The 24105-nt window shown below is 33.7% G+C and overlaps 1 protein-coding gene across 2 annotated transcripts in view; it reads right to left on the bottom strand.

Moving 5' to 3' along the window:
• Nucleotides 1–24105, bottom strand: part of ATRNL1 (attractin like 1) — a 578187-nt gene that overhangs the window by 385857 nt on the left and 168225 nt on the right. For both annotated transcript variants that reach the window (XM_088131807.1, XM_088131808.1), the window contains exon 21: nucleotides 12748–12800. In XM_088131807.1, coding sequence (XP_087987933.1) covers nucleotides 12748–12800 — 53 coding nt within the window. The remainder of the gene's footprint in view (nucleotides 1–12747; nucleotides 12801–24105) is intronic.

Below are 24105 nucleotides of genomic sequence, written 5' to 3'. Positions count from 1 at the left end.
AGTCAAAATAGTTATAAAATATACCTTAACACTTAGCCTTTAAAATGCTTTGCTGCAACCTATTAATGCCCAGAAACAAATTGAGAGCAAATCTAACCTTCTATAGCAGCAAAATTATTACACTATGACTATTCCAACTTTGGACAGTTTTCAGAAATAAAATGTTTTGAAAATTTCAAAAATAAATTTATATTATACAGCTTGTGGAGTCAAGTCCACTTAACTAGACTTGCATAGTCCTATCCAGTTGCTAGTACTGTATTAGGAATATTTTTAACTTACTTACCCTGTCTTTTAAGCCTCTTGGTCTGTATCTATTTTGGACTCAAATATTACAATCAAAAGAAATTATTATACAAATGATGAAGACTGGGTTTTGTAATGAAGTTAATACCACGGACAATTCCATTGATCTGTCTAGTAGCATCCATTTGTGTTCTTCAAACAGCAGAATTAACACAATTGGTAGACAAAATAACATCTTCTCCTCTGTAGGTTCCATGCACATCCCAAATTTTGTCCAGGGGACAATAGGTTCCTCTGGAACAATGGACATGTATGGGACTTCAGGGAGAAAAAGAAAAGAGAAACTCCTATAGCATGAGTGAAGTACACTCACGTAATGTTCAATTTAGCATCACAACTACAATGTAAAGATACTGGTTGTTTTAACAGCACAAAGAGCTTAAATGTTGCCATGTAATATGAAAAATATGAAGATAAAGTCACTGTAAGATTAACATATCCTTATCAAATATTTACGTACAGAACTTCACTTCCTCAACAAATTTTGCTATTGTTAAAAAGTATCTTTGGACATCAATATGTAGATTTGATGTAGACACAAACTGCAGTTTTCTCCCCATGTCAGCATGTTTTTTTAAAGAGACAAAACTCAGATTTCTATTCTAATAACATTAAAAAACAATTTTAAGTCATTTACCTTTGTATTTTATAATTTTTAAATTGCAAAAGAAAACAGAAAAGATTTGGCTAAACAGCTAAGAAGGCAGCAAAGCCCAATCCCTAAGAATTTTGAATGGCTTAAGGATGCAGAAGGAAATTTCTAAAGAGATGAAACCACCAAACAGGTTTATACAGTTTTTGCTCACTGTTTCCATAAGAACAGTATTCCATTCTTTGCATATTTTAAGGAAACTGAAAGAAAGAGATGAACAAAGATCACTACCAAACCTTTGTAGGAAGGAATGAAATGGAGAATAGGCTTCAATATCTTTTGGTTGTTATTTGCTCAGGGATATTTTGAAGGCAATTGGGAAGAACACTGCAGTTGTCTGCCTATTTTTTCCCACCCTAGTATATGTACAATGCCATTGACCAAAAAAAAAAAAAACTAGAGATGTAGTTTGGTCAGCCAATCATAAGCAACGGAAGGCAGAGTTTTGACAAAGCAGCCCAGAGAAAACACACCAGCATTAAATGAAACAAAATGGCACAGACACTCGGTGCAGTACTAATGATGGGGATCTCTACAATCTTGCAGTAATATCTCACTCACGTAGTAGCCACAATATGTTTGTGTGTTCTTTGAAGCACTTTTCTTTTTACTAGTTTCTGTTCCAGTTTGGATTTTTTTACTGAAAGCTACATTTACTGTTATTGCCCAAATCTAAGTCTAAAAAGATTACTTTTTTACAGAAGTATTTCTTTCTCTGCCAGCTCTTTACCTTCCGAAAAAAATCCAATAGTTTTCAATTATAAGGCTCACCCTCTGATGAAACTTTCTATTGTTTGTTACAAAATCCATATAAACATTAGTTCTGATATTTAGTTTCCAATTTGGTTTCTTTTTTAAAAAAACCCTGTCATTATATAATATTCAAGATAATACTTTTTTCATTTCCATTCTTTTCATACCATGACTGTTTTGTCACAGGTAAATGGTTGAGTAATTATTGTATTAGGATAACATCAAGGATAGTCAAAGCAAGCAACTGTGGAAGTAATAATTCAAAACATGTGAATTGTTTCCAGTTGCTTCCCTGAATTGCATTAAAATTAATTTATTAAATATGTGTATCCATTAGCTATTACAGCAATTAACAAAAACATAAAATTAGAAAACAATGAAAATAGACCTTAATTCAACACTGGTCCCACACCTGATACCATTTCCAGCTGATTTAAATAAATCCTTTCTGCAGCAGTGCAAACAGACCTACACTCCACAATGCGCCTTCATTAAAATCAGATTAAATAAAATATATTTTTTCTTTCACCAAACTGAAATGAGAGACTGGGTTTTTTTCAATATACAGTACTGTGCAAAAATGTTAGGCAGGTGTGAAAAAATGCTGTAAAGTAAGAATGCTTTCAAAAATATATATTATAATTGTTTATGTTTATCAATTTACAAAATGCAAAATAAGCAAACAAGAGAAATCTAAATCAAATTAAAATTTGGTGTGACTACCCTTTGGCTTCAAACCAGTATCAATTCTTATACTTGTACACTTGCACAAAGTCAGGGATCTTGTAGGATTAGAGTCAGGTGTATGATTAACCAGTTATAGCAAGCAGGTGCTAATGATCATCAATTTCATATGTAGGTTGAAACACAGTCATTAACTGAAACAGAAACAGCTGTGTAGGTGAGGTTTAAAGTGGGTGAGGAACAGCCAAACTCTGTTACTAAGGTGAGGTTGTGGAAGACAGTTTCATGTCACAAGTCATACACCATGGCAAGACTGAGCACAGCAACAAGACACAAGGTAGTTATACTACATCAGCAAGGGCTCTCCCAGGCAAAAATTTCAAAGCAGACTGGGGTTTCAACATGTGTTGTTCTTGAAGAAGCTCTTTTGAAGAAGCACAAAGAAATGGGCAACGCTGAGGACTGTAGATGCAGTGGTCGGCCAAGGAAACCTAATGCAGCAGATGGAAGACACATCATGCTTACTTCCCTTTGACAATGAAAGATGTCCAGCAGTGCCATCAGCACAGAACTGGTGGAAACCAGTGGGACCCACGTATACCCATCTACTGTTCAGAGAAGTCTGGCCAGAAGTGGTTTTCATGGAAGAATTGACATACCTCCAATGTGGAAACAAGGCTAAGCAACTCAACTATGCATGAAAACATAGGAACTGGGTGCAGAAAAATGGCACCAGGTGCTCTGGACTGATGAGTCAAAATCTGAAAGATTTGGCTGTAGCAAGAGGCAGTTTGTTTGCTGAAGGGCTGCAGAGGGGTACAAGAATGAGTGTCTGAAGGCAACAGTGAAGCATGGTGGAGGTTCCTTGCAAGTTTGGGGCTGCATTTCTGCAAATGAAGTGGAGATTTGGTCAGAATCAATGGTGTCCTCAATGCTGAGAAATACAGACAGATACTTATCCATCATGCCATACCATCAGGGAGGCATGCGATTAGCCCCAAATTTATTCTGCAGCAGGACAACGATCCCAAACGTACAGCCAATGTCATTAAGAACTATCTTCAGAGTAAAGAAGAACAAGGAGACCTGGAAATGATGGTTAGGCCCCCACAGAGCCCTGATCTCAACATCATTGAGTCTGTCTGGGATTACATGAAGAGACAGAAGGATTTGAGGCAGCCTACATCCACAGAAGATCTGTGGTTAGTTCTCCAAGATGTTTGGAACAACCTACCTGCCAAGTTCCTTCAAAAACTCTGTGCAAGTGTACCCAGAAGAATTGATGCTGTTTTGAAGGCAAAGGGTGGTCACACCAAATATTGATTTGATTTGGATTTCTCTTCTGTTCGATCACTTTGCATTTTGTAAAGTGATAAACAAACAATTACAATATATATTTTTGAAAGCATTCTTACTTTACAGCATTTTTTCACACCTGCCTAAAACTTTTGTACAGTACTGTATTTCTCAGGAATTATTGAACTTCAGTGATATTAGGTTACATTAAAAAAATACAATAACTGTTTTTGCTTTTTTTCACTTAAAAATAAGAAATCTTTTACCATCAGGATCCCAAACAATATATTCAGTATAATAGTCCATTCCAAGTTAATACAACACAAATAACTAGAAAATTGGTTGAATCTTTTTTACTCTTATAAACTGCAATCCTAATTTGCAGAAACACCTTATAAAAGCTCTTTAATTTGATTCCAGGCAGGAACCCTTTCAGAATCCTATTCCAAAAATGGATTATGCCTGAAATTACAGATATTTGCTTTAAAATATGGTGATAATACAAAGGAGTAGAAACTGCAAAAAAAATGAAGAAAAATTTGGATGAAAATTCTAATTTAGATTTTTGGTATATGAAAAATGATAGTAACAAAAAAAAAACCAGACAATGATTGGGATAAATTCATTTTGAAGGGATCCAAGAGAGAACACAGCAAGACAGCAAATGGATTTTGCTGAATCAGCTCCCTCTCAGATATTTATCAAAAGTCAGTAGCAGGACATGAAGGAGATATCCTTTACGTCTTTGTTTCTACAATCCCTCCTATTTTATGAGGTATTTCTGTCTTGGAATATGCAAATATGTTGGTGCTTCTCCTGAAAGAAGGGGCAACTTTGGGAGTGCCTAATTCATTTCCTTTGCATAATGGCCCCTACCACTCCCATCACCCTGCAGCTTTATTCCCGTCAAGAGGCTGCTGTGGAACATCTACGATAGGAAAAGCAAGCTATATATTATACCTCCTTTCTGAACAATTTAAAGACCAAGTACAAAACAAATCTAAAAATACCTACACATAATTAAAGAAGTAATATCCATGATTTTTTAAAAAAGAAAACAAGGTGGAAAATGCTGTATTTTTTCAGTACAACAATACTCAGTTTTGTCCCATTATTGTTATATCACAACTCTAGGCTCCGCATTTCAGAACAGGCTGTGTTTTCCAATAACCTCATTACACAAACCATATTTTGTCATTAAACCTGCTAAAACTATTCTTTTTTATGCAGTATACTGGGGTTCTAACCCAGGAAGCAATTTGTTCCACTAACTATCCTTAGATATTAGGAAGAGTTTTTTCCATACAGCTTTTATTCCTAAATTACCAAACACTGAGAGTACAATGACAGTTTGTGGTGATCATTACTACTACATTTAACAGTAATAAAAATAGCCTCAATCTGCAAAGTCAATTAGTGTCAAACATAATTGCTGGAACTCATTACTCTAAGTCAAGCATGACAGCTTTACAATTATAGTAGGTACTTAGTTTAAACAAATGGGATCCCAGAAGAAAACTTGCAATAAAAAGGCAGTAGCAGATAATCAGATTGGTAGGCCATGTCTCTCAGTTCACCTGGACTATGTGTATTGCTCTTCTTGCATCATGAACCTACCATTGTTGGAGTTCTTGAACTGAAATTCCAACTTCATTTATTAAAACTGATTTCTAACACATTCTAGTATTACTTCCATTTATACTTTAAAACAATGCTCATAAGACATTAAGTATTTAAGTACTGTAAGGCTGCCATCTAGTGCTTAAAGAGCCTTTTTAAAATAAAATTTAAAACTAATTTCAAAATGATTTTTTAAAAGAAATGTATTATATTACTATGACATTGCTTATGTGCAAGTGCACATTTGAAAGAAGCAGAATACATTTAAAATATTCCATCAAAAGCATATTGGATATTATGCTTCTCCTGGAATATTTAATGTAATGCTAGCTACAAAAAAGAAATTTAAAGAAAAGAAATTGTTAGTCAATGAGAGCAACACCAATAACAATAAAAATAGAAATCTAATAATACATTGGTAATAAGAGCAAAGAAAAATGACTTTTGCACAATTGTTGATACAAAAGAGGCAAGTACACCACCCAGAGTCACTTCTAGTGAGATGGGGAGGGGAGGGGAGGGGAGGGGAGGGGAGGGGAGAGGAGAGAGAGAAGAGAAGAGAAGAGAAGAGAAGAGAAGAGAAGAGAAGAGAAGAGAAGAGAAGAGAAGAGAAGAGAAGAGAAGAGAAGAGAAGAGAAGAGAAGAGAAGAGCTCAAAGTTTAGGCTAGATGTTTTAGCACGAGTGGTAGACTTGAAATTCAATCTTAAAATGAAGTCTGTAGATGAATACATTACTCAGTAGTAGGTGTTGTGAGTAGCAAATTATGTCAAGCACTCAGAGACAAAGAATAATGGCTGACCACGTGTCTTCCCACCCCAACTGGAGTTCTGAAAATTTAAAGGCCCCTCATTAATTTCAATTTGTCTTCTGCCATGGGCAAAACATACAAACTTTTGGTCTAGCAGTGAGCAGAACTACAGAAATATAACATCAACTGTTTTTGCTGATACAGGGACTCATTCTTCTTTACTTCTGTGTTCTGCTAAATCAGCACAAATGGCAGAGAATGAAAAGCATATATAAACTTCTAATACAATATCTTCTTTTTATATGCATTTGTCCTACCCAAATACAAAATATTAAATCAACAGTACAGTCACTCGCTTTTAAAACAAGCTTATTTGATATTCAGTCAAATGCAGCTTATGGACTATTGTCACCAAGGCCATCTGTGGAAGGATCAAAATTGGCAAAATGGTGGAGCATATAATTCAAGCCCTCTTCCTATAGTATATGCCCTACCACTTTCCAGACTTTGACACACTTGCACATGGATTCTTACGCCCATGGCACTGAGCAGTAACCAAAGTACAGATTCAGAAAGAAGAAAAATTCTAAGCTCTGGTGTCTGATTGCAGAAACCTGAAGCACAGATTTGTTATTACTGCAGGGCATTGATACCAGAGTCTACTGAAATGAAACTGCACCCAAAATACCAATTAATGTGCTCCTAGGCCAAACACTCTAAGCTGCCACTGCTTTGATCTACAAGACTCCCCCTCCCCTCTCATCAAAGCTGAGCAGTTACTGAGAACAAGATTTTAGCCATGAGGAGTGCCCCTTTAAGCACTGTAATCCATGTCAAATGATGCAGATAAATTAAGATAAATAGCCAAGCTAGACCAGAGAAAGCCAATAGGAGTCAGTTATGTCACAAAGTTTGGTAGAATAACTTACAAGATCAGAGTATCCAACATGCTGTTACCACTTGTTACACCCCCAACTATCTATAGCTGAATTTTACCCCACCCACCCATCCATCTGTCAGCCCCTCTAGGTAGACCAGACCAGGAAATCAATTCACATGATGGTTAAAACAACTTTTATTGATATTGGCTATAATCACAGAATTGTGCAAGTCTGTGCTGTACCTCCTCCCCCTTCTAATACTCCATGAATTAGGGAGGTGTCTGCTTGAGCTGCTTCTGAATGTTATCATTGTTCTGAACTTAAATGATGTTTCAACCCCTTTCGCTTAGGTGCCTGCATATCTCCATCAAGGTCATCTTCCTCACTCTCTACACCATCCCAAACACCTTCTTCTTTTCCTGTAAGCTTTCACTCACAGTCAGAATGGAATAGTTTCAAGATCATAACTACTGAAGCTCTCCGATACTGTCAACTCCAGGAAAATATTTGATAAATACACATTCCTCCAGTCTTTTCATCCACAATGGCATATAAAGTGTTTATCAGATTGCAGTGTCAATTAGAAATAATTTTTAGAATTAAATTGCCAATAATTGTATCAAAGAAAAAATTTAAGCGAACAACTTGGCATTTAAGGAAACAAGGAAATATATAAGTCTGAAGAGACTTATAGCAGACGTTGCTTGGAAATTACCATCTGTTCACTTGATAGCATGTTTCCAAGTTATGGAAAAGACATTTAGCCTCTTTATACCTTTTATCCTTTCAAAATTATAGAGGCTCAGATCTTAATCTCTTTTCTAAACAAATCAAATAGGATTTTGTTTTGACTATACATAAAATATAATACACAAATATAAAATATACACACAACAAATCAATAATAATAAATTGGGGGGCAAATTTCAAATACTATTGTTAATAATCCTACCAACCAACACCTATGACAATTATATGTGCTCAAGAGAAACTTGGTAACTCTAAACAATTGTTTATTCTAATATCTTTTTCTGAAAATAATTATCAATAATGTTAAAGTATTTTAGTTCAAGTGCAATTTGTTAAAACTATAAAGGTGGCATCAAATTCAACAAATTTTTCCTCATTATTTCAAAACCATCTGCTTCTGTAACTAATACCCAGAAGCACGGATTCTAAAACCACATGGATTTCAGCTGCTAATATATGAAAAGCTAATCCAGAAATTTGGATGCCTCCTTTACCATCTAGAATTCATCAACATCCATCATATAAAACAAATAGGGGGAAATGCACTGTGATAAAATATTGCATCTGCAGCTTGTGTCCTCACAAAATTATTTGTGTCCATTCTGTATACATGAACATGTGCCAAATCAGCTTCTTTATGGCTCACTAAATTTAATGTTGGCTTAAAACAAAATGGCTTGAGATTTGGAATGTGGATATCTAATATATAAGCATTAAAAAAATTAGCCTGTAGGCGTAAAACTCAAAGTATGCTGAACAAAAATTATAGAATTCAGTCTTTTCATCAGCATTCTTTTACTGCACTTATTTTCCTCTTTTTCCAGCGAGCTGCCTAGTAAACTGAATCTGGAATGCATTTTATTTCCATCACTTAAATTCAAAACAATGCTAAAACAATTATATTGAAACTATGCTAAACTATTTGTATTGCATGAGTTATTCTGAATTTTATTTTTTAAGACACCTAGTAGCTATCAAAGATATTAGAACTGATCGTCAGTTACTACTTGCCAAAGAAAACTTAAATTTCCAGTGAAGAATTTGTAAGCTATAAGTCAATTTATGTGTCCTTCCCCTGCATTAATAAACTAATTTTTAGCAGCAAAGCTGGAACACAGTTAATATACTTGTTCTGAATTTTATACCTACTTTACTCATGACAGGGATCCCACTCTGTTTGTGAAAGCATTTTTTAAATGTGACCTCCCCACAAGTTCTTGGAATCCTCCAGCAATCATAACCCACAGTTTAAAAACCACTGATGTAAACAGATTTTCAGAAATAGGTGTTCAAATTAATAAATTAATAGGAATGTTACTAATACTGAAGTAACATTCCATTAATATTATCTATATGAATTAAATTATATTTAAATCATTCCCTAAATTTACAACTATTTTGAATTTAGATTTAGAATTATAATCTATATAAAATACATTAGATATGCATACTTAGTACTGAAATATTTTTTTTCCTTTGGAAAAATATAAGCCAAGCTAAATATAGCATATGATGAGAATTTTCCAAAGTAGCTCATTGTATTTGCTGTTTGTGTTATTCATCTTAACTTGTAATTTTCTTTGCTGTAAAATAACTAATCCTATTAAAGTTTGCTGATCCATCTACTCTATCACTGAAACTTTTTATCTATTCTCTATTCTTTCCATTTGCCATTAAGAACAATACTAGCTCTTCATTGAGAAGGGAAATCACTCAGGATCTTGCACTGGCAATATCCAGACATACAAACCAAATCCAGATTTGATAAAATATCAGTATTTACCAAAGTCCTTCACCCATTCCCCCATCCAAAAAGCTTTGGTTCTATGAAATCAAACTTGTTAAAACACTTAAGAAAAAAATACAATAAACATATTCCAAAATATTTCTATTTCAGCTAATAACAATTCCTTCCATTCAATCCATTCCCACGTATGTTTGTAACTTGAATAGTCAGAAAGCTGGGCAAAATAAAAAACAATTCCATTTGTTTGCTTTCTTGATGTTTTTAGATGTTCACACATATGGGAGATTATGAAGCAGTTCTCCATCTCATAAAATGTACATCATGATTTGAGTGACTGCAGTGTTGTTTGACACAAATCTCCAATACAGTTTGAAGTACTGAGGTAGATACAGATAGGGAGTAATTATGAAAGGTTTTAAGAGTTATTTGATTTCCAAGCACCTAACTGGCACTTTGAACATTACTGAATATATAAGCCTCTATGAGAAAGTATAAAGTATAAGGATTGATCAATTATCCTAAAAGTCATTTTCGTAAGTTAGAATTGCTTACAATTTTTGTAACATTACAAAATTCAAAGCTGAGTGACCTTTTGTGAAAATAATATTTGAATCTCCAAGCAGACTGGATGAAAGAAACAGATGGAGAGGGAGACCAAAATTCCAACAGCCTCTGCTACATATCCAAGAGCTATAATAAAGTTATAATTGCTTTGTACGATTATAAATTTCTGCAACCTTCCTGGATCTGACCATTGTCAGAGTCAATACTGCTGGCAAGGATGGATCACTGGCATAACTTATTCTGATGACTTTTTCAGAAAACCTGAATAGTTGAATGCACGCAGAAGCAAGCCATCTATAAATGAATAGACTATTCAATGAAAACACAATTTGCTTCCATGAAAATGTATGTAGAACTATCATCTTAAAACTTTCACTAAAACTCTTCTCCTTAGAAATCTGGATGCATATATTTAATGTTACATAAGTAGCAGCCTTTGTATAAAAAATAAGGTTTAGCAGTATCTACTTTTTACTTCATGTGAATATCTTCAATAGTGCCAGAAAATGCATTCATCTTTCATTTACTAAAGGACGTTTTGAAAATATTCAGTTCTTTGTTTCCTCTCCTTTAATAGATGACAGTATGTAGCTATATATATTACCATTATATTGGACAATGTCATTTCATTCACAGCATAACTGACAAAGTGAAATCACCCAATTGACTGAGAAAAAAAATAGGTAGTTTAAATATCACTAACAAAAATTATTGAAATATCCAAATATCCTGCATAGACTGAGAACCCCCACATCTTCAACAACTAGACACTGAGTTTAGATAATATACTAATGTAGTTAATATATAACACAATGAAAAAATACATTAATGCAATAGTTCTCAACCTGTGTAATACCTACTTACTTACCTACCTACCAACAAACCTATCTTACTATCAATGTGGAAATTCTTGGTGAAAAGAATGGTTATTTTTCAGGTCTCAAGTATCTTCTTTGGGCAATCACATATGCCATGGCACCTGCAGGCAGGCATCTCACTGACAACTCCCAGCATACATGGAGATCTACAAAAGTCAATGATGCTGTAACCGTGCTTAAAGAAATGGCAGAAAAGGGATGGAAACAGCTGCACTAGTGGACTGTGATAATTTGGCAGGGGCATTAAATCAATCTGGGATTTTAAAATGGTTTCAGTACCTGAAATTGAACATCCTTTTTTTACAGAGATTATTCTTGATGATGCAGCTATCTTCTAAAATGCAACATAAGGCTGCTGTATCAAAACAAAACAAAAACCTTGCCTAGCGTCCTGTTTCTTATTAAGGCCAAAGACATTTCTGGGGAGACCACAAAGTGAAATGAAGGAAATAGCCTTCTCCATAGCAAACAATACTCAGAATTATCTATATAAATGGCCATTACCACAATTCGTGAAACAAATTCTATACTATTTGCTCTGCGCATTACTTCAAGGGGATTTTTAAAATTATTATTGCAACTTTTAAACTGGATAACACCAAATTCTAGTGTTATATCAGAGAGACTTATCTCCACATTATCATAATTTTATAAAATGTAATGTGTCCCTCTCACTTGTCTTTTTATAAACTACAAAGCTCAAAATGTAGTAACCTGTCTTTAAAGAGGAGTTGCTGCAACAGCCAGATCATTTGTGTTGTTCTCCATGGGTCTTTGCCTTACCTGAATATTTAACTTAAGAAAACTTATATCTGGTTAATGACGCATCAACATAGAATGAAAATGAATTTTAAAAAATGATAAATCTATTCAGAGTGTAGATTTACAATTAATGTAAGTGCTATAAAATGATATAAATCCAAGCCCACACATTTCTAAAATACTAATAGAAGACAAACAGCTTTGGCTATTTAAAAAAAAAGGCTATCTGAGTACAGTATGATACAATTTTTGTCAAAGAAGAGTTATGAAGCTACTAGAGAATTACAATAAGATTTTTCTTTAAGTTGTTCAGTGCCCACAAGTTTTATTGTGTCACTTCTTGGACATTGGTTACATTTGGCTGTATTTATTTTTCCAAGCACAAAAAAGTGTTGAAAACAAGAATGTCTATAGATGCAAAACATTCTGTTTGTACCACTAAATCTCACAAACATTCATGAAATATTCTATACTTATCTTTTGTTATAGATTTATTATAAGCTTTATTTAACTGTAGTTACTTTAAATTCATTAGATAAATTCTTTAGCTTTATTTTTTCCACTATTTGACTCTCGTATTGAAGCTTAAGTATAATTAACATGATTGGCATAGTAACATCAATCTCTAAGAAGAAAACATGTAGATATGTATAATTATCTATAATTACATTTTTAAAGCTTAGCAACCATCCCTCCAACAGCCAAAGGCAAGTTACCATCTCCCTATTTTTAGTAGAAAGTATAGTAATTTATCTTACACAGCAATGATACATGTTCGCAAGTTAAATTTTAATAATTTATCCTGAAATAATTAATAATGATAAAGATTTTATTTTTCCCATGCATATCTCTCCTAGCCCAAGGAGTTCAGCAAACCTTGTGATATTGACAGTGTCACAATTTAACATCATATACCCCATATCTACCATAAACTTCATCTACCCTTATCCATCATAAACTTAACACTGATCAATAGCTTTCATAATAACAGTTTATTGGATGTCACCAATTAATAACAACTCATCACTATTAGTTTAAGTAAATTTTAGCATGTATATTATTTCAAAGGCAAGATCAGAGGAAAGTGAAATATACAAATACTTACAGTAACATGTTCCCCTGAGTGGATTACCAAGGTATCTGTTTTCAGAGTCACAACTGCCAGGAAAAAAGACAAAACAAGTAGCTAAACATCTGACAATTATAAACATTATAGTGCATTAAACATTTTAAATATAAAGTTCATACAACCAGAGAAAAGGAAACACAAACATCACTGAAACTACCTTTCAGTTTTTGTCAGCATATGCAATAATATATTTCTATGCCTTTATACCAATGAATTTAAGGTAGAATATACAATTCCTTCCTCAGCCTATTTTTACAATAATTTACAATAATCCTCAGCATGTACAGAGGATATGGAATACACTGGTCTTCTGTTGACATGTTTGGGTAACTTATGTTTGTTTGGTGATAGTTTCCATTTGGTTTGCATTTTTATTCTTAGCAAGATAGAAAAAGCTAGAGGAACTACATGGAACAAAACGTGTTAATTGCAATTGTCTCTGTGCCTCTATCATTTATTATGTTGAATCTTTGTTAATTTAGTATAACATTTATTAAAAGACAGTAGAATGTTGCATTCAGATCTAATTACAGAAATAAGACACACATAGGCAATAGTTACCTGCAGCAGAAACAATGCTTATCAAATCAAGTTAAACTCTGGAAGCTCACTTTTCATGTCTAACTCTGGGATAGATAATCTGCCACTACTGGTCTTATTTCAAATTCCCTCTACAAGTTTATCAGGGAGTGGGGAAGGGTTAAACAGTCTCTCTACTACTATATAATTATTTCCAAATATATGGCAGTTATATCATTATTTTTATTCTAAAATATTGGAACTCTCGTACATAATAATGTAAGACATTTAACACAATCTTTTTTTCATAGAATTTTAGATTTTTGTTGTTTAGTAAAGTTTTTTTTACCTTCTATTTCTCAAATAACTTCTTTGTATACTTTGAAGATGATTTTTAAAGGACAGCATAATCACGTCTCCCAATGTGATGGAATGGAATTATGAAGGCCAAGCTCAGGGAGCTAAACATTTTCTTAGCTCACCAGAACCGCGTGGGAGGAACAAGAGGATGAGACTGGCACCTCCCTGAGGAATTCACACTGTTGTGGCTGGAGGTTTTAGTCTGGGAAGATTCTTGCTAGAGGTTGTAGCTAATATACATAGCTGGACTGAATTGGCATTGTCTCTTGGAGTTCCTTGGGCTAGGCCTGACACCTAATGACTTTGGCAGAACAGGAAACCCCTAAATAAAGACATCAGTAGGCCTACACTAGACAAGAAACTTGAAAACCATTTTTGTTCCTTTCCTCAGTAATGCCATCATTTATGATTAAAATATACTGTAACGGTATGTAGGAATGACCTTAGGAGACAGGGAAACAAGACATAGCCGTGGGGAAGGTCAGAAAAAAAGACAGCTTAGCCCGCAGCAGGAATGTGGGCAGGGCAAGAGGATCAGAAGAGATGCTCCATAGTTTCTTGGGCTGAAAAGGGGTGGGGGGAAGTAGTACTTAAGTTATTGCAACCTTACAACAAAGTAGAATTAGCTCATCTGGTGGTGTTTCCTATCTGGTCTACTTTGTAAAGCTGACATCAATCTTGCAAGTCTGAAAGTACTTCTCTGCTCCCACCCCCTTTACAGCCCAAGAAACTAGGGAGGATCTCTTCCCTTCCTCTTCCCTCTTGCCTCACCCACATTCCTGCTTCAGGCTAAGCTGTCTTTAATCTACAGTTCCCTTGGCTGCATCTCATTGTCCTGCCTCCCAAGGTCATTCCCACATACCATTACATATACATATGTTAAAGGCTAAAACCAATTTGATTGTAAATAGCTCACTTTTCATTCCAAGAATGAAACAGAGATGAATTTTTAAATTATTTTTGGCTACTCCATTTTAGCATCCACAACCATACAAATAACCAGCCTTTCTGTTCTCCAGGCCTTTTCATTGAACAATTTAAATGGAACAGGGCTTCTACTGGCTGCGCTGACTATTTAAGTTATCTGGATGTTACAATGCAAGTATATTTGCTCTTTTGTAAATCTATAGCCCTCACAGAGAAGCGACAGCCAGTCAGAGCTTGCCTTTCTTGGTCAATATATGAACAGAGATGTCTGTCAGCCAATCAGTGCCAGCAACAGAGTATCTCACGCCAGCCCTCAGTTTCATGCCAAAACCTAAATCCCTTCCCCCTCAAAAAATAATAAGTCATCTTCTTGTCATAGTATTATGTACTCTGGCATTGCAGTTCTGTTCTTGGGCCGTTTTGTAAAGTCCCTCCAACTTCCTCCCACTTTCTTCTCACAATACTCACTTCAATTTACAAGGAAGCTGAACCTCTCCCAGCATTTTCCCATTGTTTTGCAACTTGTGACTAGTGCAAGACAGTAAATTAAATGCTTAAATATATGCTCATTTTATTTCAAAAGGCATTAACACCCTGGCATGACACCAAAAGTACATTTCTGAGGACAAACGCAAGAACATTTTTAAAATGTTAACTATAAAATCTATAATATGTTCCAATAAGATTCAATCTATCACATTTGTCTAGCTATTTATAGTTTTTCTCTAACTCTTCTCTGTTGACCTCTTTGAAGGTCAAGTACATGCTGCTGTTCAGTGAAAAATATATTTATCAACGTTCCATGTCTATAAGTAGGTCACTATACTCACATCTTATTTTCTACACATTTCCCCTCTTCTTCTTCTTCTTCTTTTTTTTGAGTATCTGAAGCATTATCTATACTTAGTGACATCAGGAAACTTAATTTCAATATAGTGTTTGGTTTTTTTAAATATATAAATTATTAAAACAAATTTGAGTAAGATAGGGGTAGGATCTTATCCTCCCAAATTAGCAATGAACTTTATGTATACTTACATTAGAGCAGGATTTTTATTACCAAAAATTATTTAAGATAGTGGCTTCTCAATAGAAGCCCTTACTTTGTAGAATTCTCTCCCAAGGTAAAAGAGCATTGTGACATTACTTAGAATTTTCTCTATCTATGAATAGACACTCTGAAATATAACATAGATTGAAATGAAAAAATCTATGATCATTCTCTAGAGGGCAAATTGAGTCAAATTATCAGTTGCTTAGAGAGGCAAGCCAATTATTGCAAATTCTAGTTGGCTATCAAAATATTAACATGTTAACATTAAAACAAATACATGGGTGACATGTATTCATAATTGTCAAACAAAAATTGCCCTTGTTTTATGCAAATGATCCAATATTGTTAATAAATCTATAAACAAAACAAAAAATGCATCCTAATGTAAAACTTGTACGAATTACAATGATTTCTGCATATTATTAACATATCATTTTTTCTCTTTTTTTAATTGAACATTTAAAAAAGCCATGAAACCATGAAAGGTAAAAGACATATAACAAGAATATAATGGTAAAGTACAATAAATAAAATAAAAATAAGTAAACATGGGACCCAAAATATTGTGGACATTATAGTTTTTCAATATAGGTTTAATTAGTTATAAAATTATAAATGTGTTACATCACTTTTTAAAGAAAAAAACTAAGTTGCAATAAGCTTTAAAGTAAAAATACCTGGCTAACACAGGATAAATCGCTAATTAAAATTATAGGCTGCAATGAATTAAATTAACATTAGAAATCTAAATTTCTTATACAATTAAAATATAGACTCTAAACATTAAAAAAAAAAACTAAATTTGGGGTGTAGCACATATCTGCGTACTAAGTTATAATCCAATAATGGTTTCCAATTGGACTTGAATTCTACATCAGATTTGCTTTTTAAATACAAGGTTATTTTTTTTAATATATACATAATTTTTATTTAAGATTTTAAGAAAGGAAGATAAAAACTAATACAAACTAATATAAAGTAAGAAAAAGGGAAAAAATGAAAGAAGTCAAAAAGAAAGGTAAAAGTGCAAGAAAGGAAAAAAAGTAAAAGAAAAAGAAAAAAATAGAAAAAATATCCAAAGAAGTATCTTCCCATCTTCTTTACAGGAGTTGTAAGTACAATATAAATTTACCTTTTACTCTATGGTTACAACATAACTTTCTATAATCTATTCTGCCTAATCGTCAAAACTATAAATCATAAGTTCATTTTTTTAATGTTTTATGCAAAAAGTCTATAAGGGGTTTCCAGTCAACAATAAACATACATATTGTCTTTTCTCTGATCAAAGAAGTCAATTTAGCCATCTCAGCAAGTTCCATCGTCTTCACCAACCATTCCTCCATTGTGGGTAATGGTGAATCTTTCCATCAAATATGAGGTTATTTTGGATGCTGATGCATATTCCCATAATTTGTTTAGTCATTTTTCCAAAGAAGGAATTGAACATCCTTTCCAGTAAGAAGTATATAATATCCTTCCCACAGCTAGATCAGTAAAATTTAATCAAAAAAATATCTCAGGTTGCAAGGGGAATTCAACTTTCAAAATTTCATTCTAATATTAATAATTTTCCATGATTTTTGAGCTTTACAGCATTACCACCCAATGTTTATAAAAATAATCCGACTTGTTCAACTGTGCCAACTCTGAGTCAAATTTCAGGAATAGTGCATAAATTAAATACAATAAATGTTTGAAGTTGTGTGTTATAATATTTTCAAATTCTGTCAAATCTTTCAGTACTTCTTATAATGATCTGATCCACATAATCTATTCTGAATTCCCTACTATATTTAAAAGCCATGAGATATCATTGAAGATTTCAGTGAAGACTTTCTAATAAAGGAAAGGGTGAAAGTGAAAGAGTTAAACTCTCTATTCACAGAATCATATATAAAGGTTGCATTTTATTATTGTTTTGAACATAAAAATGTGCCACACATCCTCTTAAACAAGTGGCTATTTATGCTAGTCTAATTTTATGGCACAGAATACAATAGAGTACATACTACGACTTCAGTCTCAGATAAGGAGCTGCTGCTATATTCGTACCACCAGGCAGGGGAAGCAGAAGGACAACTATGTTTCTCACAGCTCATAGGTATGAGTGAAAGTAGTGAATGCCTATCCTTACCCAGTTGAAGACTCCCTCAGAATATTGGCTGATTCCTGGAAGACAATCCTAAAGTAAGTGGAACTTGGGAAGCAAATTTTCTATCTGGCCTTTCCCTAGTCTTTATGTGACCCTGCAGAGTTGGCTGCTACTCTTCAGCACTACTTATATGAGCAGATACTATCATATTTAAGGAAAATAGGATGACATATTCAAAACATGACTAAAGTGCAATTTGTTCTGATTCATTGCTCTGAAAAACAAGATAGCTGTGTAGATGGATATCAAGCAAAATTCAGTATGTTGGCCATTGCAATTAAAATAATTACTTCTTGCATGTGTCACCTGCTTGTCAGTCTTAAAACAGATTCTATTTGATTTCATGATGATGTCTTTCTACCAGACTACTGTGCATTCCTACTTACAGCTTTGAGAAATTAAGTTTGCTTGGAATATTGTGTGTTTTATCCATTTGTTTCTCTGGCAGTACATTTTTTGGCATTACAGTTTTTATATATATTTTTGAATAATGGATTTATTTTGGCCTACTATAATGGGTTGGATTCAGAAATATCTTCTGGAAGTGGAAAGCAAACTGGGCTTTTTTCCAGGTTTCCATGAAAAAGAGAAGGGTACTTTTCTTTGCGCAGGATATTGTGTAAGGACTTATACAATTTCTCCAGATGATATCCATTATTTGCACAACATTTGCACAATATTGTAATTGTATAAAGTTGACAGAAAATGCCACCACTTCTTCCATGTATACTTCTCAGAATTCATTGTTTATTCATTCTTTAATGGAATTCTTTAAGAGAACTCATTCTTTAAGGGAATTATTCAGTGGAAATGTTCTGCTATTAGATTCCTTTTTTTCCCTCCCTTTCCCTCTATGGATGGAGACTGGATGGAACCAGTACATTGTTTGAGTAATCCTGAAGAAATCATGGAAACTGTGGTGTTCTGAGGGGGGGGGGCAGAGGGGTGTATTGAAATCCCTCCTAGTATTGCTGTCAAAACCAATTTTTTTCCCAGTTTGGAATTTTTCTGTACATTTGAGTAACATAATATAATATTGTGGAACAATCTATCCATGTTGTAGAACATGGAACATGGAACATAGGTAGAATAGTTACATTCTAATCCATGTTGTGGAACATGGATAGAATATAATAAGCTCAACAAATGATATAATGTTTAGAAACAAGCAATATTGTAAAATACATTTATTATTTAACTTCAAAACTTTCAATGAAGTTAGGATTTCTCTATACTGAATAAAATAACAAGCTTACTGTGTTCAGTAAAGTTCCAATTCAGATACAGGTTCTGACTCAGATACAGGTATTTACTATTTGTAAATATCTTACCAGATAATCTTACAGATGATACTCAAGCTTGGCTTTCTGATTATTCACTTAAATTTGTTCAGAGTTACAACTCAATTTTCAGAGATTATAATCCAAGTTGAATTATTTATTTTGTTCCTAGTAATTTACCATCCCAGATCTTTCTTCTGTTATTAGCTCTAGTCTTCTTTGGATCATGCTACTATTATTTAAACTAGTCCCTTAGATTACTGTAAGATGTGTTGGGTATTTTTGAGATTTTTTTCTAGCCCAACCTTCCAATACTCTTTTTTATACTTGATAATTGGAAATCATTAGATCTTTGACCCTTTCTATTTTATGATACAGTCCTAGAAGATATACTTTGAATTTGGTGGGTAGCAATTTGTGAGACTGAAATTTGTCAGGCTTGTCCCATTAATTAAATTAACATTTGTTGAATGAAAGGAACACTTAATAACCAAAACAAACATGGAGCTCCAGTATCACAATATTTGGGACCCAAACCAAGTGATATCCATGGACTGAATCCTACTCATTAAAAAAGAACAGGAAACAAAAGCAAAACTTTCCCTCCATCCATCATACATCCGCAAAGGGATAATTCTCCATAAGCTTTTCCATAGGATAAATCTTGGTGACTGAAAAATGTTCTACAGACTGAATTGTATTAGGCAATTTTCTCTTATCCCTATTTCCTGTTAGGGAATATAGGAAGGTGCATATTATCAGGCTGGATTTCTATTCCATTAATCGAATAATGTCTGTCGGATAGCAGCTTTCCAGGGCTTCAGCAAAGATCTTTCATATCATTTCGTACTTAGTGATGCCAACAAACGGACAAGTGACCATTGCAGTGTATATGTAACGTATATATAAAACATACTGTAAATTAGTAAAGTTCAACTGAATCATATATCTGATGAAATTATATAATTGTAATAGTAATTAAGAAAACATACTTAATCATGTTGTTACAAAACATGCAATTTAAGCAACATTTCCTGTTGTCTTATATGCTTGCATCCCCTTTGAAGTCATCTAGATTTTTATTATTTTTATTACAATTGTTCAGCACAGCTTAAATACAACAAACAGTTCAACTGTCTACTAAGAAATGGCAATCATATCCTTAAGCAAAGCATTAACAATGAATGTATCCACCAATATTTTAAAAAGATTGTTATATTCCTGTTTCCACTTTAGTTTTTCTTCTTTCATGTTTAGTATGAAAGAACATTCATACTGCAAGTAACCACAAAGTCCAGTTTTTGAACGATTTAAGAAATACAGATCCTGAAATATTAGTTATACCCTATAATTTCTATATTAACAGAACAAAATACAGAGACTGACATTTTAATTTTTTACTTTTCATTTCAAAACTATGTTTTAGCTACTCAGGCAGAGCGTGTCATTACATAATGGCTTTTTTAAAAAAAGAATGCCAATCTGAACTGAATTCACAATTTAAAAATCAACTATTTTTTCTTCCAACAAAAAAAGAGGGACAGGAGGATATACTAACTACAAAATAATTAGTGCTTTTGCTCTATTGGTAACAAAATAAGATATGTGAAAAGAAATAGAAAAAAGTTTCTTCTTTTTCAGGGATGCATATTTCTGAAGTCCTATTCAGACCGAGACTACAGATTTCAAGTCCACACTCAATCAAGGAACCTCACTTGATGTCTCTGGATTATCCAGTGAGATAGAAATCAAACAAATATATCTAACAAATAATAGGCCCTACCCAAAACTTCCATGTATTTAACCAAGGTTATCAGATAGTTTAGATGATTGAATGAAGGCCAGTGTGTTCATCCTGTTCTGTTTTTCACTTGAGGATAGTTCATGCAATCTGCACTTGTCCTTTGACTAGTTTTATTTCTGTTATTTGTCTTTCAGTTTTTAAAATTAGTTTATCAACAAAAATCTGAAAATAATATACATTGAATTATTTCAAAATTTGCTATTAAAAAGAGCCTAGTTTTATGGTGAATATCTGCATTCTGATAAATGGTGAGAAGAAGGCATAAATAACAATGCCAAAGACTCAGGCAAATAAGGCTTTCGTTGTCATAGTCCTGTGGAAAATTATGGATGCAAGGTCTGCAACTAGCTCTCTCACACTGACTCAGCTGAGATGTTATAGCCAAGTCACCATTAGGAAACCAAAAATATGCTATGGCCTTGAATATAGTCCACTCCTCATGAATGCCATTTATTAATGACAAATAAATCAAGTGTTACATGAAGAATAGAAAGTGACAACATGAAATCTTGTTCATAGTGGGAAGTCTATGATTCAGCCATGACTGGCTGAATTGTTCCAGCATTTGCCTAAGTCATTTTTATTCCTTTGTCCTCCTTCAATGTGTGGACCCCAATGACATTTACAGATATTGAACTTTAATTCAAGCAAACTGGTTTGCATGCCAGTATCATGACCAGTCCTAAACCATAATAATATATGGTAAGTCCACATTTTGACAATTGTTTTACTAGCTAAGCGCTTTTCCCCTTAATGCAAAAAAACCATAAAACATTCAGGTTATTGGTCATACACGAACAATACTGTCAGAATAACACCAATAACACCTTGTTCTGAAGCTTGGTTGAACTTCTCTGAATCTTAAAAATGATGTGTTATTTTCCCTTGCTTTCATTCCAAACTTGGATATCAAAATAATTCTCCATGAAAATAACCACTTTCATTCAAAAGGGCTTTTCTTTTCAATTTTATATTGCATTTATTCCCTCTCTGGAAGTCCTTCCCCAATGTCAGGAACATATAAAATTGCCAGTTTGAAGGATTCTAGTGAAATGGAGAGACAGAAAAGTCCACTGCATGAGCAAGAATTTTGCTTTAGAATTTTATGTACAAAATCACCCTGAAAATTACATTTGAACTATAACAAAGAAAAAGTGTATCCTAATATAACCACACACACAATTTCCAAAGTAAAAACAGGCTGCCATTTTTAAAAAATCTATTATACCTTGCAAGGATAAGTAATGGAGTACTTGGAAAAAAACATTTTAAGTAATACCAAGCTTGCCCCCCCCCCAAAAAAACAGACAAAGCATTTTATCATTAATAGCAAGTCTTTGGGCTCAAAAGTCAAATTACTATTTGCACATAATGGAGTATCAGGAATGTAGGTTGGCTTAAAAAAGATCTCTGAAGAATGCAATGGTAAATCAGTTCAGTACTGTTGCCAAGAAAACTGAATACAATAGTTGTGCCCATGTAGCCACTTGTAGTTGAAGTCAATTCAGGGAAGACTTTACTTTTTAAAAAACAAACCTTAAACTTTAAGGCTGACACATTAATGAACTCCGAAAGATCAATTTGGGACAAACAAACAATTTCCTTTCTTCCTTTTGAAAATATTATGTAACTATAAGCAGAAGCTATTTTTTTCCATTGGAAACAATTTCTTCATGTTTAAAATTTAATATGTCTGGCTTCAGTTATATAGTAAATTAGCATACAAATAGATTTCTTTCTCACCTTTCTTCTCACTGCTCCCAAGAGAAAAAAAACATGCATATCAGGAGTTGAATAGGGGGGGGGGGGAAAGTTTGGCTGAAAAAGATGCAGGTAATTATAACTAGGAACAAAAACTTCCAATTACCTTCCCAGGCTGGCCCAGAAGAGAGGAATATGAAACCCGAAAGGCTGAGGTCTGCCACTGTTTGATCTCATAAGGATAACTATGCTTTACGGTGATGTCTGAAGCAGTTTAACCACGGGACCAAGAATTTTGACATTAACAAAATTAAAATGTAATGCCAAAGTAAGAATAATGGAAATTTAACCTGAAATGTGCAAAACAGCTGAAAGCCAACCACGCACAAACCCCAGCTTAGTTAATTAATATAATTATACTGGAAAGAGAGATGAAAAACTGACTTGGGTCACTGACTAGGTAAAGAGAAAAGGCAGAATGTGAGATGCAGTTCTACAGTATCTAAACATAAAGGCAACTCTAATTACAAGCTGCAGAAGGAGAATTGAGAAAAATATGTTCCCCCACTGGTAAAGCAGTTTATGAACAAAAAAATAAACGCCACGAGTCTGTTACTAAAAATAAACTTTTACAAACTCCATTAGAATACAGAAATTGGAATTATATTTTGAACTGTCCTATCAGCTCTAAAATTAGGGAGAGTCACTGGTCTGGGATGGGTGGCTATATAGAAGGAAGGAAGGAAGGAAGGAAGGAAGGAAGGAAGGAAGGAAGGAAGGAAGGAAGGAAGGAAGGAAGGAAGGAAGGAAGGAAGGAAGGAAGGGAAAAAAAAGTATTTTTACTTATATAAACACAAAGGAACTACAAAAAATATAGTTTCCTCACTATAAAAAGTAATATCTCATAGAATGTAAGCAAATTATTTCCCACTGCTTACTATGTTATTACCCTGTTTCTGCACCACTGGTATACTAAAGCAATGGATCCAGCCAGTTACTGTTTTTGAGGCCATATTACTTGTTCCTGGATGGCAATGTTCAAAAATGTGTAGAATTTTTGCTTACATCTTGTATTATCCTTTTCTTTACCTAACTGAAGTAAGCAATCTTCTTAGTTGCACAAAAGCTACATCTTTACAACTATTCTTTCTCAGTTTCAGTTTTATCTGACAACACCTCTGAAAGCAGACCGTAGTAGAGGAACAAAAAGTTGAGAAGAGAACAAGTAAATCCAAAAGATTAGGTCCTCAATTAAGTAACCCTCAAACAGCAATTCACATTGTTCTGTGACTGTATTTTCAATATATTTAAGTGCTCCAGTTTAGAAGGCTGAAAACTTTATAAATCAGTGCATCAGAGCAATACTCATAAACTATATATTACTGAATCCAAATAGATGACCTGCAAGGTTACAGGAACTATATGGTGATATTAAATAATGTGAAGTCTAGGAAACTACTCCCAACAGGACATTTACTTTCTCCTGCTTTTTGTACCTGAAACATAGAATTAAAAGAATGTTCATGTATGGATA

Source organism: Python bivittatus, unplaced genomic scaffold (assembly GCF_059951505.1).
Source record: "Python bivittatus isolate LINGU-HERP-01145 unplaced genomic scaffold, Pbiv_v1 ctg000980_np1212, whole genome shotgun sequence".
In the NCBI taxonomy this organism is placed as follows: Eukaryota; Metazoa; Chordata; class Lepidosauria; order Squamata; family Pythonidae; genus Python; species Python bivittatus.
This window is presented reverse-complemented; position numbering and strand designations above follow the sequence as displayed.